We start from the raw sequence: 12044 nt of genomic DNA, 5'->3' as shown, positions 1-12044 counted from the left end.
ATAATTCATTCTGCACCTGAGATATCACATCAACAGGTACCGAGCTACATACATCTGAAAATGTATGTACTACTTATAATAAATTTTCTAACCCACCCAGCTTAGTATGGGAAAACGTGTGGACCATGACTTAGACCTCGCGAATACATGTGCTGGCGTATGTGTATGCAGTAACTGGACTAGATATTATTCTAGGTCAACAGCCAACATTATTACTTTTCTTAATGCATGTACGTACGTACTAGGTCGTGATGCCAAACGGTCATACGAATATTTACTTTATAGCTACACAATACGCTATAATGCTATGTTTGTGTTGCTAATACAACCATTTAATAGAATTCTCGCATGCATAAGAAAAGTCTTGAGAATTTGTGTAGTTCATATTTTTTTAAACACCCGTACGTACATCAACCCATATCCCAAACTGGTTGGAGGCAATATTGTCATAAACTCGTAGCTAGCGTAGAAATCGATATCGTTAAAGAAAAAAATTGACCACCTTGTTTAAAGTCGGCTGTTGTGAGAACCAATGCGCATGAATAATACATATTATAACATTAGCAACATCATACTTCTCGTGACCCGTCCCCTTCGATCTCCCTATTTGACAAAACCTCTAACTCCTCGCCACCTTCCTTGACCCTGATTTTGGCAATTTCATTGCTTCGTATCTCGCCACGAATTAACTTAACCGCGAGTGGGTTCAGAAGCTTCTTGCTAATAAGCCTATTCAAAGGCCTAGCTCCATATCTGTAGTCGTAACCATGCGTACTTAACCACTCTTTTGCCTCCGGCTCTACATCTAGTGTGATTCGTCGGTCCAGCAATCTTTCCTGTAGCTCTTTAAGACGTATATCAACGATATCCCTGATGGCCTCCCTGGAAAGTCTCTGAAACACAATGAACTCGTCTATTCTGTTTAGAAACTCGGGGGGATAGGTGTGCTGAACTATATCCATGACTTTCGCCTTCGTCTCGGGGGAAATAGGACCTTCGGGTGTAGCATCATCAATTAAAATGTCCTGACCAAGATTGGACGTTAATACTATTATCGTAGAACGGAAGTCGACTTTGCGGCCTTGGGCATCGGTCAGGAAACCTTCATCAAGAACTTGAAGAAGCAATGATGAAATGTCCTTGTGAGCCTTTTGAAATAATTAGAACACTGTATACTCTGGTGAAAAATTGCGATTATAAAGGACTACCTTTTCAAACTCGTCAAATAGCAGGACTGCGTATGGCTTTCTTCTCACAGCTTCTGTCAACTGCCCAGCGTCCTCATACCCGACATATCCTGCTGGGCTCCCAATAAGTCTACTAACTGTGTGCTTCTCTTGAAACTCGCTCATGTCAAACCTTATGACAGCGCTCTCTGTGGAAAACAAAAACTCGGCCATCCTTTTACACAATTCGGTTTTACCAACGCCTGTAGGTCCCAGGAACATAAAGCTAGCAGTAGGACGGTTATCACTCGCCAAACCGGCACGCTGGAGCCGCACAGCATCTGCCACAGCCTTGAGGGCTTCATCTTGGCCTTTGACTGTCATTCGCAGGGTATCCTCCATATGAATTAATTTCTCGATATCCCCAGACATCAATTTAGTTGTAGGAATTCCGGTGATCTTGGACACAACGCGAGATATATCCTCTGAATCAACTGAGTCATGAAGAAGAGATGGCTTTGAGGATGAATCGCCGTCCTTTGGGAGTTTTGCTTCCAGTTGCGGGATCGTTGAATATTGCAGCTCGCTAGCTTTCCCGAAATTACCTTCCCTCCTATACTTTTCAAGCTCCAGCCTTGCCCTCTCGAGTTCCGCTTTGGTGTTCTTGATCTCTGCAAGTTCCGCCTTTTCTTTCTCCCATACTTTGATAAGTTCATTGACCTTTGCCTGTTTTTCCTTCAAAGTTTGCTCGAGTTGCTCTTTCCGTTCTTTAGAGGCAACATCTTCCTCTTTCCGGAGTGACTCGAGTTCGATCTGGATCGTCAGAATCGCGCGATCAAGCTCTTGTATTTCATCAGGACGAGATTCCTGTTGAAGTCTGAGCGCAGATGCGGCCTCGTCAATTAGGTCTATGGCCTTGTCGGGGAGGAAACGGTCCGTAATATATCTATTTGACAAAGTCGCCGCAGCTACTAACGCACTGTCAGTGATCCTAACACCATGATGAACTTCGTATCGATCTTTGATCCTATGGTTTTTATACAAAATTAGCGAAAAACATCATAACCTCAAAAAGCCAATAACTCACCCTCGAAGAATAGTTATTGTATCTTGAACTGTTGGCTCATTGACAATTATGGGCTGAAACCTCCTGGCCAGTGCCGCATCCTTTTCAATTTGACGATATTCATTCAATGTTGTTGCGCCACAACATTGAAGCTCACCACGACTGAGTTGGGGTTTGAGAAGATTCGAAGCATCAACTGATCCCTCCGCCTTTCCGAGACCCAAAAGTGTATGAAGCTCGTCAATGAAAAGGATGGTTTTTCCCTGGGACTCAGTGACTTCCTTTAGAACACCCTATAATACAGTTAGTCACACTACATGGATAATGATTACAATCGAATTATTCATTACCTTCAATCGCTCCTCAAAATCTCCCCTGAACTTCGCTCCGGCAATTAACTGGCCGAGGTCCAAGCTGATGACTCTTTTCTCTTTCATACTCTCAGGAACATCTCCACGAACTATCCTCTGTGCGAGTCCCTCAAGAATTGCGGTTTTCCCCGTACCAGCAGGGCCTATAAGAACAGGATTATTCTTAGTCCGCCGGGAAAGAACTTGGATTGTCCGCTTAATCTCAGCATCACGGCCAATGATTGGATCTAATTTTCCATCTCTTGCGCGAGCTGTCAAATCGATTCCAAATTGCTCCAGAGCTGATTTTTCGTCTAAAATCGGGCGTTAGAATGAATATATTTGCAAAAGTGCTCAAAATTATAATGCGGCGGTGATATATCTACTTACCGCCACCGCCACCAAGGTTCATCCGATGTGTCCCACCAGGTGGATGCACTGGACCCCGTCCACTTGCATATCCTCTGGTGTAGGCTATAGGCAATAAATTTACTTGTGGAATTGAGAGTACCCTTGTTAAAGGAAGTCGTAATTGAGATTTTGAGCTATTTCGAAGCGTTGGTTTGAGTAGTGGAATTCGAGGCAATGGACGAAAAACGACACCTGCAATACGTGACTGTGGAAGCATTTTGATCGAGAATTCCTGTTGAATTTTTTGGTTCAATCGCTTTGGGGGGGGGCGGTGAGATCGACCCTATATAAATATGCTATAAAATAATTATAATGCTCATGATATATCACCCGAATTCGCGAAGCTTCTATTACATTCTAGCTTACCTACATGTAGAGTATTGAAATGTATCGTGTTACCCGGCTATGATTCTGGCCACGTGATATATATAGCTCAAGTAGTGTATACATGTATGTATATACGATTTAGCAGGTTCTCGATAATGGGCTTCGATTATGGGAGACCAAAAGATACAGGTTAATATCGTACCTATAGACGCGCATACCAACCCCAATATGAATAGCGCGGGCGTGATAGTCACACTTTATCACTCGAGGATGTACTACTAGTTCCATTATTAATCATACATTGAAAGTTACAATATAGCTAGAGCTAGCTAGAGATCTGCGATGCGCCACAATGTTACACGGGTTATCAGGGTTCAACCACCTCCGGTGAACATCATTCGCTTTTTTCAAGCTTGAAATATCTGCAGATGTGACATCCTTGAAAGTCACAGAAACATTCAAAGGGGTTGAAGACATGAGTCTGTGGCGCAGAGTTGGCTTATTATCTCGGCATCTAACGGTTTAATAGCATCTCGCTGGTACATACAAGTACATAAGATATAAGGTATGGATGTTAGAGATATCTATTGTCAATCAGCTCTTCCCAAGAGTAAGTATTGCAGAGCCTATGTGTTGTCCACGCTAATTGTGCAGTTAGGCAATTAAGGTATAAAAATAAACTCCAATTACCAAATTCCATCGAAGCTATCATAGCAGCGTATGATCACCACCGATCGAAGGTGTATTCACAGCCTTATGAGGAGGTGTTTCACCGACTTTTATCACCCCAATAGCAATAGGTACCGGTGCTGGGATTAAAGAGGGGGACTAAACTGCTTTGGTTGAACTTTGAACTCCAGATAATACAGTACAGACAACTGTTACTGATGCTGTGAGGCTGCATAGTAACTGGTAAATACTCCACAACCTACTGCTTACCCCGGTAGCACTTTCCCGGACGGATGGCCTTCCGAGCGTCAGCTGTATGTACATACAAGCACAGCCCTGTCGGAAAAGGGCGTAGCAGCCGAAGATGTATCATGTTATATTGTCAACACGTCGCCAAGATGATCACGAACGAGGAACCCTGTGAAAGGGAGCGATAATTTTTAATCTGTGCACATCTACCTACGTTTAATAAGAACAGAGAGGTTTAAAACTGGGTGAGGGCGACTTTACTGGTATACAGCCTGAATGAAGGCTGCCTCTAAATCTACTCAATATTTGCTCTTCTCAGTCTTCAATCGATCTAGGTCGGTTATGAAACCTCTGTGAGAATACATGAACCTACATATCTATGTACATGTATCTTCTTTGGATCAACAGACAGGTGCATAAAAATAGGGAGCCACTAATCCCAGAACCCTCATTACCAAGCCTTTATTGAGGAGTCTGTCAGACAACACGAAGGGGCTGGGAAAATAAGATATTACGAGCACAATCCAACTTCTAGAAGTCAGTGGTGACTTCTTGTATCATCCGACAATGGAACGGGAACCGAAGAAACATTCTGCCTGCGATGAGTGCCGTACGTATCTCTTTAATGCCTTTCAAGTGGAATCAAAGAGCTAATAAATGATACTGCAGGTGCGCGAAAGCTCAAATGTTCTGGGAATCACTCTGGCTGCGAGCGATGCCACAAAGATAAAGTAGCATGCGTGTACTCAATCCAGAAGCCTATGGGGAGGCCTCGGAAAAGGCGCAGAGGCGGCGATACGGCAGATGATGAGCAGGCTCAGTATTCTTCACAGATACCTGCGGAGCTTTCAATAGTAGAACCATCTTCCAATCGCCATCACAACCACAATCACATCGTGGGTCCCGAGCAAGGTAACGCTCTAGAGACACTCTTTGTGGACCAGTTTGAATGGTTAAATTAGTGAGTATTTATCCCTAAATCTTCTACTGTGTGTATTTTGTGGAATTAACAGGTGGTTTGCTCTCTTTGTGTATAGTGAAACCTTCGACCCCAACGCAGCCCCTACCGGTTTATTTGACCTGGAAGCTCAACCCGCAAGCGCGATTCTCGGAATATCTGAGGGCCCCGTATCACCTCCTAACCGTAACTCTACCCTCCGTCTTCGCACAGGCGAGCCCTCGCCGTTCCATCTAAGGGACACACCAGCAGAAACCTTCGTCCTCAGCGACAGACTGGCGGCCTATTTCCCCGGAATAGAGGAAAGACCGCTTCCAACATCATGTTCTTGCTTGTCTTCCTTTTTTTCAATAATCTCGACGCTTCGAATTCCACCACCTACACATTCTGTCTCACTCCCATACGCCCTCCAGACTTCAGATGCAGCTCTTCAAGCTGCTCAGGCTTCGTTCAACTGCGAGTCCTGTCACTCAAACGTTCAGGCCACCTATATCACAAACATGTTGCTGGGAATTCAGCTGCCGCTGCTTTGTCAGTTCTACCATAGGGTATTGGCGTCTGTAGAGGCTACCACCGATCCGCAATATGTAGTTATGGGCGATGGACAAGCAATGCAACTCGATCCTGAACAGTGGAAGATTATGGCCAGAACCGCCATAAGGAAGGAAGCTATGAAAGTGCTGGAAATTGTGAAGCAATTGGAGATACTGGCGGGGCAGTTCCATGGCGTACCGGCGTCTAGGGTTGGACATCTCACGGATAGGTGGGGCAACGAACCGCTTTGTATAAGGATTTTAAAGACCATCAAGGCAGTCGCCGAGTATATCGCACTCCGATAAGGACTAGGGGAAGAGGAGTAATGACTATTGTATGGAGGCGTTAGATTAGCTTATGGGTTTACGAGTTATTTGGGTCTGACGATAATTTGAATTAGTGTTATGGTTGATATGACATCTCGTTCGTCGACTTGATTTTTGAATTATGAAAATTTTGATACCTCGGACTGTTTCGCACAAATTTATTTTGAGAGTTTTTCATATCGAGTGACAAAGCATGAAGTTGTGAGAAGGCCATGATGCGAGGAGGCATAGAACGTTCAAAATATGGGATCACATCTAGCTCTTATATATGTGGGTGGTCTTTGTCTTCCGCATTGGGGTTGGACCGTCTCCCAGAGCAGTTTCCAAGAATTCGATAATGCTCCGAAAATATTCCGGCAATTTTCCGATTGTGGCCGAAAACAACCTACATGTAGCTTGCCTGCGTTGGAATGTATTATTTACAATCAATAATTTGCTTCACTTTTCCTGGTACCAAATTTACCCACCTACTCAATAAGAAAATCGATGTAGGGGGTCTTGGTAGATGCTTCTAGGGACCCTTTGTCCCGTTGCATGATGTAACCGGGTTTCCGGGGAGTTAGAGGGTCTAAAATATTAGAAATATGAATAGGAAGCAATTGTGCTTGATGCCAATAGCTACTATTAACTACTCTGATTTTACAAATGACTTGATATGCGACGAAAAACCTCACTAAAATACACTGCAACCCTACGCAGCCCTCCTATCAGAGTTCCTTAAACTAAACCAAACCAATTTCGTATCGTACTAAACGCTATCATGATATCTCTACTGTCCTTAAGATTTGCCGATGCTTCGAAAGCAATTTTCAGACTGAACTACTCAGATTCCTCCAACAGTAGCTTAAAGCTAAAGGGCTCGAAAGCAATACCGTCTCCAATGAAAAATTTGCTCTACCAAGTATGTTAGTAACCACGTTGAACAAATGCCAAAACATTTCCACAGAAAAACGTACCATAGCCTCAACCCAATGCAATCTCAAACTATGCAACATGGCACTAGTTCCTTCCATAATTACCAACACTACAATTGTGCAAATAAACCAGAACCCGAATAAAATGACGATTGCGATGACACCGATGGTACCGGTGAACCCAAAGGCAATGGCTAGGGTCATTGACCAAAGAACGATGGAGAGCTGTGCATGAGCAAGAGAAAGTGCCCACAAACGGAGATAGGAGGCGGTATGGGAGATACAGTTCAGGCAGAATTCTAGATTCGCGATCAGCTAAGACCTCAAGTAGAGTATGATATGCTGAGAAGACTTACCAATGGTGTGAATAACCTGATGGATGACCACCTCACTAAATTCAAACTCTTCTTCTTCCTTCATTTCCTCTGCGATGAGGACATGACCAGATCCATCGCTGTCCACACTATCCCTTCCTCTTGTGACGTTATCATCGTCGTCATCATCATCTAGAGCGCTAACCCTTGAGACTTGACCCAATCCTTGATATCCAGCTGCTCGATGCTTATTATGCTCCCACCTTAAATATAAGGGTTTGAGCATCAACATCCATGGAACACAGACGAGGGCTATTAATAACAACATAACCTGCACTCCGGACTGTCCAGGATAAAGCTGTTCTGGAACATTTCCGGGGGAAAGGAACATGTAAATAAGCATGTTCAACAAACTAGGTGGCTGTTGCTCTCGAGCAGGCCAATCAACAGTCCACTTGTAAATGATGCACATAACCAGGTACCCGAAGATTGACTGAAAGAAGATCATCCCTGGGATAAAATTGCCCCAGGTATCGATTCTTGATTTAAAGTACCGGTGATTATATTGTGACAGGCAAAGAGAGTAAGTCATCTTAAATACGAATAACGCTTATTAGTAAAGACCAAACTTAAGGAATAACGTTGAACTCACATGAGCCCAACCCAATATAATACTGAGTTTCATTTTAAGACTGTTCGTAAATAATAAACTGTTTTCTGCTCCGTGCCATTGCCAGTCGAGACCAAAAGGATACGCATAGCCCAGTTTCTTTACTGCCTCGATGTTGTCACCCTCAGTGAAGTGAGAGGGGTATTCCCAAGCACTCTCAAATAATGTGATGGGTTTAGAGAAGATGTCGTTATAGATAAGACCTGTGTAGATTGAGAAGATACCCATGAGCAGCATGATGTATCGTCCGAAGAAAGCCATGTCGAAAAGCTCAAAAATCTTTTTTCCCTGAAGAGATTTCTCATACCATACCATTGCAAGGGCAGCGAGCGTCAAGATGATTCCGTGACCGATGTCACCGAACATGACGGCAAACAGGAACGGAAAGGTTACTATAGTCGCCAAGCCTGGATTGACTTCGCGGTATTTTGCAACGCCATAAGCATCAACGATAGTCTGGAATGCCAGAGTAAACTTATTGGTCTTGTGGAAGGTTGGTGGGGTCTTTGTTGTCTTAAGTTCGTTGAGGATGCTTGGCACTTGTATTCCAGCACGGACAGTAACCTCCCGCAAACGCTCTTGGATCTTGGGCAAAACATTTGTTGGTAACCAACCCTCAGCTATCAAACATTTCCGTGCCGAATCATAAATGAATAGATTCATTGTTTGATAAATAGCCTTTTCCTTCTTGATAACCACCATCCAGCTTGCCAAATTTTGTGCGATTGTCCTCAATTCCGCATTCAGAGTGTTCTTGGTGTTTTGCAAGACAGATTGAAGATCTTCTATACGCCTATTGACCTCGTGGAGCTGGTCGCGACGAAGATTCGTCTCTTCATCAACTGCGTAAAGGTCGGCTCCAAGAGATTCGGAAATCTTGCGGATCTTTGACAGAATTTCCTTGCCATGAGCAAAGATTACAAAAACATTCTTGTCAACATTCTCGTTGGTTGTTGGGTCTGTGATTGGCTCATCGATCTCGGATTGATTCATGTAGAGATTCCCTCTCAATGTCCTCCAGAGAATCCTTTCGAATGCCGAAATTCTATCACGGCGAATAACACCAGCGACGAATCCAATATTCATTGTCTGGAAACTCATCTCTCCCTGATTTCCGTACTGAGCTGGGGTTGACTGCTCAACATCCTCAAGAAGAGGAGCAGAAGGCTCGTCAGTCGAACCTCGACGAATCTCATCCGCCTGGCCATGAGCGCGGTCAAAAAAGCCACCAGCCTCTCGCAAGACCCATCTATACTCTATGAGTTCAACCCATCTCTTCTGAAGCGTTTCGTAAGATCCGTTTAGTTGGCTGACCCGGGCTTCCAAGGCTTCTGCACGCTCGGCAAGCAAATCAATTTCCGAGGAGCTTGGGGCAGCAGTGAGGGTTGCATTGTCCTGGACAGGGCGGACTGGGACAGAGTTCTTTTCCATCTGAGAAGCGAAATAACCTACGACTATTAATACCTTACCGCGATTCTGAGCAGAGTATTCAGGGAGCGCATACGAAGTTGACGTTCAACATTGTCCAATCGCCTAATCTCTTTGGTAAAGGTCCGCTGGAAGGCAGAGGTTTCAGCGTTAAGCTATAAAACCGAAAAGATCAGCACATATACTCTTTCTCTGTTAAATTTGGACACACGGCTTTTGTTGTTTTCACGACCTCCTCCTCCTTATTCCCCAAAAGTATTGATAATGGGGCAACTTACGTCGCGGAACTGAAGCAAGCCAACTTCTCCTAATTCACTAACGGTTTCTCTCCCTATTTCTGTCGCTACATACAATTGTACGAGCGACATTTCCGACGAGCGGAACAAAGTGTCCTGGCCCATCTTGGCGATTTGCCTTAAGACGCGTTCCGGGGAGCGAGGTAAGCAAGTAAGAAAGGGACCTATATAATGCCGAAAACAAGCTGTTGAAGTATTCTGTGTATCTAGGTAGGCGTGATGGTGAGAGAGTAAGAGGAAAGCGAGATGATGAAGGAGGCGGGAAGAGAGATAAGTACAGTATGTGGCTTGTATGGGGGCGTTTAGCCCTTGATTACTTGATTGGTCACTTGTCGTCACACTGCATGTTCCCAGGGCTGCGCCTGGTGGTACCACAAGTACTCAAGCATAGCTTCAAGACTCTCTTTACACGGAGCAACATTCAACCTTTATTTCGTCCACACCCCAATCATCTACCCATCATCACAACCATCCTCCAAGAAAACGTCAAAAACAACCAAAACTTCTTCAATATATATAACGTTCGTCATGGCAGACGTCGCCGTTCAAAAACGCCCCGCATCTTCACCGTTCGCCGACCCCTCCTATGCTTCCACCCTCGATAATAGTTTGGTCACGGATAACAATGACTATGCGAAGCTTAAAAGACTTCAGCGACACCTTGAGTAAGCCTACTCATTCCTGAATGATGGAGACTGGATGATGGACAGATGGTCCATCTATAGTTTCTTGATAGATTGGCGGAGTTATAGATAACTAATAGCTACGGCAAAATAGATATATAAGCCTACAAGAAGAATACATCAAAGATGAGCAAAGGTATTTCGGGTACCCTCCTAATTCATTTCTCAAAATTCTGATTACAACAATAGGAGCCTGAAAAGGGAGCTTGTGCGGGCGCAGGAAGAGATCAAACGCATCCAAAGTGTTCCTTTGGTGATTGGGCAATTCATGGAGGCTATCGATCAAAAGTATATTGTTAACTTATCCCACGAAATTCCTTGGCACTGATAACTTATTCTTTTTAGTACTGGCATCGTTCAAAGCTCCACGGGTTCAAATTACGTCGTCCGAATCCTGTCTACCCTTGACCGAGAACTACTGAAGCCTTCATCATCAGTAGCGCTTCACAGACATTCAAATGCCCTTGTCGACATTCTTCCTCCAGAAGCAGATTCCTCCATTGCTATGCTCCAAGCACACGAGAAGCCTGATGTAACATACGCCGATGTTGGTGGATTAGATATGCAAAAGCAAGAGATCCGCGAGGCCGTAGAGCTTCCCCTAACCCATTTTGATCTCTACAAGCAGATTGGTTTGCTACTATAATCTATTATGGACCTGGCATACACTAACTTTGTGCAGGTATTGATCCGCCACGTGGAGTTCTACTTTACGGACCTCCTGGGACTGGTAAAACTATGTTAGTAAAGGCTGTAGCAAACAGTACTACTGCTTCTTTTATCCGCGTTGTGGGTTCCGAGTTCGTTCAGAAGTATCTTGGAGAGGGGCCTCGAATGGTTCGTGATGTTTTCCGCATGGCTAGAGAGAACTCCCCCGCCATAATTTTCATAGATGAAATTGATGCCATCGCAACGAAACGTTTTGATGCTCAAACAGGTGCAGATCGTGAAGTACAACGAATTCTGTTGGAACTGTTGAATCAGATGGATGGATTTGATCAAACCTCAAACGTTAAAGTAAGTTTACCTCCATGGGACTAATAACTCTGCCCTACTTTTTCTAACAGGACAAAGGTCATCATGGCCACAAACCGCGCGGATACTCTTGATCCAGCGCTTCTTCGCCCTGGTCGCCTTGATCGTAAAATTGAGTTTCCGTCTCTCCGCGACCGTCGTGAGCGTCGTCTCATCTTTTCTACAATCGCATCCAAAATGTCACTTTCTCCTGAAGTTGATCTAGACTCGCTCATCATCCGTAACGACCCTCTCTCGGGCGCTATTATTGCTGCAATCATGCAAGAGGCGGGTTTGAGAGCTGTAAGAAAGAATAGGTACAATATCATCCAGGCCGATCTGGAGGATGCCTACAGCAGTCAGGTTAAGGGTGGAAATGAGGCGGATAAGTTTGAGTTTTACCGTTAAAGTTTCTTTACTTGTCCTGCTGGATACTTTGTATAATATTAGGAAATTCATGGGATTTTTGTTGAAGCCGTAGCTAATTACTCCCTGTATTATTCCAACTCTGGATTTTGCCTGTTTGAGTTGAGCGGTTGCAAGCTTATACCTTTTTATTTGGTAGGGAAAAAAGAACGACCAAGTACTGTTCCTAGATATAATGCACAGTGTATTTACCTACATGTATAAGTAGCATTGAAGCTACGTAGCATTTGTGAGTACATATAG

At 44.2% G+C, this 12044-nt stretch overlaps 4 protein-coding genes across 4 annotated transcripts; 2 read left to right on the top strand and 2 right to left on the bottom strand.

Moving 5' to 3' along the window:
- Positions 1-569: 569 nt before the first annotated feature.
- On the bottom strand, positions 570-2994 carry H6S33_000837 (uncharacterized protein; the record flags this gene model as incomplete). Its single annotated transcript, XM_044832258.1, has 5 exons — positions 570-1148; positions 1209-2193; positions 2254-2525; positions 2583-2896; positions 2973-2994. The coding sequence occupies 5 exons, from the start codon at positions 2992-2994 to the stop codon at positions 570-572; spliced, it is 2172 nt and encodes a 723-aa protein (XP_044700396.1).
- A 1811-nt stretch (positions 2995-4805) lies between these two features.
- H6S33_000836 (uncharacterized protein) lies at positions 4806-6035 on the top strand (the record flags this gene model as incomplete). The annotated part of the gene is made up of 3 exons (XM_044832257.1): positions 4806-4848; positions 4908-5181; positions 5276-6035. 3 exons carry the CDS (start codon positions 4806-4808, stop codon positions 6033-6035), a joined length of 1077 nt encoding a protein of 358 aa, XP_044700395.1.
- Positions 6036-6875: 840 nt separating this feature from the next.
- Positions 6876-9783, bottom strand: H6S33_000835 (uncharacterized protein; the record flags this gene model as incomplete). Its single annotated transcript, XM_044832256.1, has 6 exons — positions 6876-6950; positions 7013-7269; positions 7327-7876; positions 7937-9402; positions 9459-9537; positions 9661-9783. The coding sequence occupies 6 exons, from the start codon at positions 9781-9783 to the stop codon at positions 6876-6878; spliced, it is 2550 nt and encodes an 849-aa protein (XP_044700394.1).
- A 423-nt stretch (positions 9784-10206) lies between these two features.
- H6S33_000834 (uncharacterized protein) lies at positions 10207-11783 on the top strand (the record flags this gene model as incomplete). The annotated part of the gene is made up of 6 exons (XM_044832255.1): positions 10207-10343; positions 10456-10497; positions 10551-10649; positions 10707-10993; positions 11044-11378; positions 11436-11783. The coding sequence occupies 6 exons, from the start codon at positions 10207-10209 to the stop codon at positions 11781-11783; spliced, it is 1248 nt and encodes a 415-aa protein (XP_044700393.1).
- Positions 11784-12044: the final 261 nt, after the last annotated feature.

Source organism: Morchella sextelata, assembly GCF_020137385.1.
Source record: "Morchella sextelata strain SCLS chromosome Unknown scls_1, whole genome shotgun sequence".
Taxonomy (NCBI): domain Eukaryota; kingdom Fungi; phylum Ascomycota; class Pezizomycetes; order Pezizales; family Morchellaceae; genus Morchella; species Morchella sextelata.
The sequence above is the reverse complement of the archived record's forward strand: the minus strand, read 5'-3'. Positions and strand labels throughout refer to the sequence as shown.